Source organism: Equus asinus, chromosome 2 (genome assembly GCF_041296235.1).
Source record: "Equus asinus isolate D_3611 breed Donkey chromosome 2, EquAss-T2T_v2, whole genome shotgun sequence".
Taxonomy (NCBI): domain Eukaryota; kingdom Metazoa; phylum Chordata; class Mammalia; order Perissodactyla; family Equidae; genus Equus; species Equus asinus.
In genome coordinates this window covers 32500858-32506857 of record NC_091791.1, presented here as the reverse complement: position 1 = coordinate 32506857, position 6000 = coordinate 32500858, and the positions used below count along the sequence as shown (strand labels likewise).

At 47.4% G+C, this 6000-nt stretch overlaps 1 protein-coding gene across 29 annotated transcripts in view; it reads left to right on the top strand.

The window, feature by feature from the left end:
• The first annotated feature begins 220 nt into the window (after nt 1-220).
• LCOR (ligand dependent nuclear receptor corepressor) overlaps nt 221-6000 on the top strand; it is a 122894-nt gene continuing 117114 nt past the window's right edge. For 4 of the 29 annotated variants that reach the window (XM_070485918.1, XM_070485906.1, XM_070485978.1 and 1 more), the window contains exons 1-2: nt 256-391; nt 1378-1451. Coding sequence is in view for 9 of the 29 variants with exons in the window: in XM_014868485.3 (XP_014723971.1) it covers nt 1010-1089; nt 1378-1451 (154 nt within the window). In the remaining 20 variants the exon portion in view is untranslated. Of the gene's footprint in view, nt 392-866; nt 1090-1377; nt 1452-1761; nt 1827-6000 lie in introns of those variants that run through there. The other 25 variants (XM_044753186.2, XM_070485944.1, XM_070485972.1 and 22 more) reach the window with 22 other exon arrangements.

Here is a 6000-nt window from a genome sequence, read left to right as displayed (position 1 = left end):
GGGGCAGGCGCCCGCCTGGGCGGCCTGCGGCGGCCGCAGCCGAGGACCACGGGGAAAGCAGCCCGGCGGGCCGCGCGGCGCTGCGAGCCGGGCGGGCGGGCGCGCGCCCAGGCAGCCCGCCCAGGCCGCCCCGGGGCCACGCCAGGGCCACCGGGAGGTGAGGCCGGCCCTGCCCCCGCGCCGCCCCCGGCAGGAGGCGCGACGCCCAGGCCGCGGGTGCGTGCGCGGCCCCGGGCGACGCGGCTGGGCGTGCGCGGGGCCGCGGCGGAGGCAGGGCCGGGCGGGCGGCAGAAGATGGCGAGGGTGTGTAGGCGGCAGCAATGCTCCGTTGAGAGACGCGGCTTTCGGCAAGAACTGGACTCGTGGCGCCACAAGCTCATTCACTGTGTAGGTGAGACCCTCCCCCGGCCGCCTCCGGCCCTTGGGCCGCCCCGCCGCCGACCGCCCCGGACGCGGGAGGGAGCCGGGGCAGAGGCAATTGCTCCTCCGGCCCGCCCGCCCTCTTTTGGCTCGGGCGCCCCCCTCCCCCACCCCCCGGAGTGCGGGCGCGCGCGACCTCCGGGCGGGCTCTCCCCCGCGCGCGCGCCGGCCCCTCCCCTCCGCGCGCCCTCCCCGGGGCGGGCTCTCGGGCGGGCGCGCGTGCCCCTCCCCTCCCCCGCTCCCTCCCCGTGCGGCGGCCCCGGGCTGCCGGCTTATTGTGGAGACTCGCCCCGTGGCGCTGCCACTTGGCTGAGGGCACTGCCGCCGGCCCCGCAGGGCCCCGCGCGAGGACCGGGGGCAAGGGGCGTGCTGGGCCGCGGCTCGGCCCCTCTCCTCAGCTTTCGCCGCGCCTCCCCTCCCCCACGCGCGGCGGCGGCGCGCCCCCGTCCCCGCGTGCACGCGCTCCGGGCGGCGGGCGGGCGGGCGCCCGGCGCTCGGGCGTGTGCGAGGCGTGAGGTGGAGATGGGGGCGGAGGGAGCCGGAGCTGTCACAGGCCCCGGGTCCGCCTGACTGAGCCAAGTGGGGTGTCATGGCCGCGGGGGGCAGCGGCTGCACTTCCTCTGCGGGCGGCGGCGGCGGCCGGGGAGTTAATCCTCGACGCTCGGGTCGGTGTGTGTGTATTTGTGTTCGGTGTGTGCGCGGCGGGGAGGAAGGGGGGTGGGACCGGGTCCGACCGAGAACCGGAGCGGGGTCGCTCTTGTCCCCTCCCAGGGGATTTGCCGGAGCCGCCGCCTCACCGAGAGCCTCGTCCGCCCCCCGCCTCCCGGACCTCTGGCCGCCTCGGGTGGCGTTTTCCCCGCGGGCAGGAGGGAGCGTGGACGGGGGCGCCCCGGGAGGGGCCGGACGGCCGAGCTGCACCTCTCATACTGTGTGTTTTGTCTGTTTTTCTCTCCCAAGGTCCCGTTTCCCTCTGTGCGGCGGCCGGCGGGACCATAAGGGCTTAACTCATATATTTAACCCCCCTCCAAAAAGTAAGTGGCCCGTGTGGTGTCTCCGCTCCGCCCGCCGCCCCCAGCCCCGGTCCATCCTTGTGTCTGACTCTCGCGTCCGCCAGCATTGTTATTTCCCCGTCTGCTTCGGTGCTGCTGCTGCGGTGTGGGGAAATGCGCTCTCGTCGTCCTCCGCCCCCCACGCCCAGTCCTCGGGGAGGCCCGGAATTCCAGCCCCTTCCCCTGCACCCGCACCCCCCTGGGGAATGTTCTTGGGAACCTGGTCTTCCCCAGCAGAATCTAGGAGATTCTGTCCTTTCGCTTGGGCCCCTCTTCCCCGCCTTCCCGACAGGGTTTCGTTGGAAGGAATTATGCAAATCCTGCTTTCTGGTGTCCATTCAGCGGCAATTTCATGCGGTGAGAAGTTCTCTTTGTTGTGCGAGGGGGAGAACAGACACTGATTTAATAGACATATCTGTTGGGGGGAAGGGTGGAGGGGGTGTGGAGAGGCTCAGTTTGGAAGAATTACAGCACTTGGTTAGCTCCGTGTCTTTGTGTTTGAGCTTTCTGGCTTGACAGGAGGGTATGCCCTTTACAATGTCCCACAAGGGATGTGTTCTATAATAGGTTAAAAAGCAAAACTGAAACTTTAAACAAGTGAAAAATAAGGTAACGTTTACTCAGAAAAGATAAACCTTGCCGTTTCTGCAGTCTTTCATTAGGAAAATGTTTGTGAATTTTGTTAAGGATTTAGATTGTAGCATCAAAATTAATATAGGCAATAATGCTTTAAGGTATCTGCTATTACTTTGGTTGTCCAAAGGTTAAAAGTACGTTTTAAAACATATGCTTGTGTAAATAATAAAGGCATGAGTCAGTTTTTTGGTGTAATTTATCTTGTGGATATATTTTAAAATTTCCCTCCTGCCAGTCCAAGCCCAGCTCTGCCCTCCAGGTTATCAGTTATCCTTTACTCTGTCTCTGCTTGTTTTATTCTTTCAAACCTACCATACATTTGCTAAAATGTTACATCAGCTTAAGCATTTTTAAAATTATTATTTGTAACCCTCATATAAGAGCTTATAAAAGCCGTATAGGGGGTTTTGACAAGCATGAAATTAATGAGTTTTCGGAATTGGGAGTTAACAGAAAATCCTGCAATTACTTTGAAGAATTTTGAGTTCTTACATTTATTTCACTTTTTTAGTGATTGGTTTTTTTCAGTAGGGGTTTTTAAAAGATTTAAAATTGACTATAACCTTGTAGATTTAAGTTATTACGGCTTTAGTTTAGATGGTTTTAATGAGTTGTTTATCTTATTCTAATTCTGTTTGCTTTGAATCCTTGCCTTCTGCCTCAGGCCCCCTTTTTATCAGTCATTGCTGGTGTTCGTGGTTAGTTACTGCTGCTTGACAAAGTTTTTTTTTTATGACTAATGAAATCCTTTTGTAAAACTCTGAATTGAATATCAAATTTTAGATTCATTTATGAAAGAGGATTTTAATCTGATGATCAGTGTTCTTAAAGCATACTTTTAACTCCAAATTTCCACTTTCGAGGTAGTAAAGTTCAAGAGATACCCAGAGTCCAGAGTGCAGAGCGGTATTTTCATCTGAGCAGTAATGTATAGTTGATAGTCTCCAAACTAAAATCAGTTGGGTCTCGTATTTTCTCTTTTATTATATGTTATTTTGTTGTTTAAGAGGCGAGTTCTAAGTCAATTGTAGTGTTAACTTTCTATATTTAAAAGAGCTGGCAATTATCCTTATTTTCAATCCACAAGGCAACTATGTTGTTTGTCACTAGCAGATGTAGTAATTCCTGTTTTATTTTAATGGGATTGTTTCTGAACAGTTAGCCTTCCGTTTGATTCTCTTGACTGATTATCTTAATACTTTAGGATCATTTGGTTTCTAAATGATATTTAATTTATAGCAGTCTTTGGATTAAAAATGAATTCTCACTCATTTCCAAAATCTAATTCTCCCTTCTACTTTTTTGCAGGGATGGATTTGGAGGGGGAGTGTCAGGATTGTGGCAGTGGAGTTGTTGGTGTTTCCATTATTAGGTTTTAGTTGAATTGGAGTTAGTAGCCTGTTCAGACAGTGATTATGATCAAGATGGATATTTGGTAACCAGGTGATTATTGAGGTGTCATCTGGGATTAGGATGATCAGTTCAGATTTCAGGAAGATCGAGGTTCTCTCTGCTATTGGTGTGATGTAACCTATTGCTCGGCTGCTCCTAATCTTTGCTGTATTCTCAGCTCTTCCCGTTGTAGAGAAAGTTGTAGTGATTTCAGCTTAGCTCTAGCTTGACCAAAAAAGGATAGCATGGTGAGTCTTTTTGACTTACAGAGTTGTTTCAAATGGCCCTAATTCCTTCAAATGTATTTATAGGTGGAGCAATTCTAGGAAGCATCTGAATAATGTCATTTTTTTTTCTTGTATAGCCTTATGGGGCTACACAGGATGGCCTGGAATTTCTTCCAGAGTGAGAATGAGGTATTCAGTGTCCATGGGGATTTGCCACTTCTGAGTACCTGGTGCCTGATCACTTAGCTATTTGTATTAGTGCTGTTTTTAGGAACAAAGGAAAGGCAGTTAGGTATGTACTTACTTCATTTAAATATTTATTAAACATCTACCTTGTACCAGGCAATTTGGGCAAACAGAGATATTGGGGAAGCTGCTCTAATCTTCAGGAACTTTTAGTTCTTAGAGAAAATATAATATATTCAGTTATAAGTACAGGGCAAAATGTGCCATATGATGGTTCAAGCAAGTGCTTTGGGTGTGTAGAAGTGAAAGACATCTCTTCAGGTGATGAAGTAAGGCTTCATTTTGGTGAATATGGAAAAGGCATTCCTGTCATGAGAAACAAATGCACCAAACTGGAAGACGACAAGAATGAGTTGTCTGTTTAAACTGCAGTCCATGATTCATATAGGGGGCGTATAGATGATAGGTTTACAAAGGTAGGTTGTAGGATATTCTAAGGCAGGTTAAAAAGTAGAATTTCTTTCGTAGACAGCTTGGGGTTTGAAATACATTTCTCTCCTTAGCTCAGGGGAGGAATATTTCTTTATTTAAGGATTCCATTGTGGAACTCTACAATAATGACACAAGATTGTTTTTTAAATCATCTTGACAGGGACAATATTGTCATCCACAAGTGTCTCTTCTAAGTAAGGTCATTTGGAGGCTATATCTTATTCTGTTACACAAAACCTATTTTTGGAATTGCCTAAAATCAGTGGTATATTCTTTGAATACTCTTTATTATTGGCAAATTTTCATCCTTAGAGGTTGGATTTGGTATTTGGAAACAGTCAAGAAGTATTTTCTATGGCAAATAAAGGTATATATAAAGTAATGAGATTGGTTTTCTTTCCTGGTTTACACACTGGCTCTGAAAGCTCAGCACAAGGGCTTGATTTGTTTGGTTGTGCCTCTGAACTTCTCTGTTGATTCTTATTTCCTTTCTGTGTACTCCCCTATTGTATGGAATCTGCATATTGGGTAAATGTGAATAAACAAAGCTGTTATCTTGTGTAGTTTCAAGTTAAAAACTTACCATCACTAACCTCCAAATTATTTTCTGCTCTATTTGCAAATAGTTAAAAAATCTTTTTACTATTCCATACGCTTGTGCATTGCTTTTGGGATAATTCTAGTGTGAACTATTAGCTCATTTTATTGACTGTCCCTTGTATGCAGGAAGTATCCCAAATACAGTGGTCCATACCCTGAATTTTTTTTATTGAGAGAATTTACGTACCATAAAATCTACCCTTTTAAAGTGTACAATTCAGTGGTTTTTAGTTTATTCACAAGGTTGTGCAAACATCACTGATTCCAGAACACTTTCATTACCCACGAAAGAAACCCTATACTTATTAGCAGTCATTTCCCATTCCTCCTTTGACCCAGCTGTTAGCAACTACTAATCTACTTTCTGTTTTTGTGGATTTGCCTATTCTGGACATTTTATATAAATATAATCATACAGTGTGTGGCCTTTTGTGTCTGGCTTCTTAGCATGGTTTCAGGATTCATCCATGTTGTATCATGTGTCAGCACTTTATTGCTTTTTATGGCTGAAGAATATTGTATTGTAGGGACCTTACTACATTTTGTTTATTCATCTGTTGGTGGACATTTAGGTTGTTTCTACTTTTTGCTTATTATTAATAATGCTGCATTGTCAGTATTATTTTGGTGGACATTTGTTTTCGCTTTTTGGTGGACATTTGTTTTCGCTTCTCTTGGGTATGTACCTAAGAGTGGAATTGCTGGGTCATATGGTAACTATGTTTTAACTTTTTGAGGAACTACTAAAGTGTTTTCCAAAGTGGCTGCAGTATTTTACATTCCCACCTACAGTGTATGAGGATTCCAGTTTCTCCACAGCCTTGCCAACACTTGTTATTGCCTGTGTTTTTGATTATAGCTATCCTGGGGGTAGGTATGAAGTGGTATCTCATTGTGGTTTAGATTTGAATTTCCCTAATGATCAATGATGTTGAACATCTTTTCATGTGCTTCTTGGCCATTTTTATATCTTCCTTTGAGAACTGTCTGTTCAGATC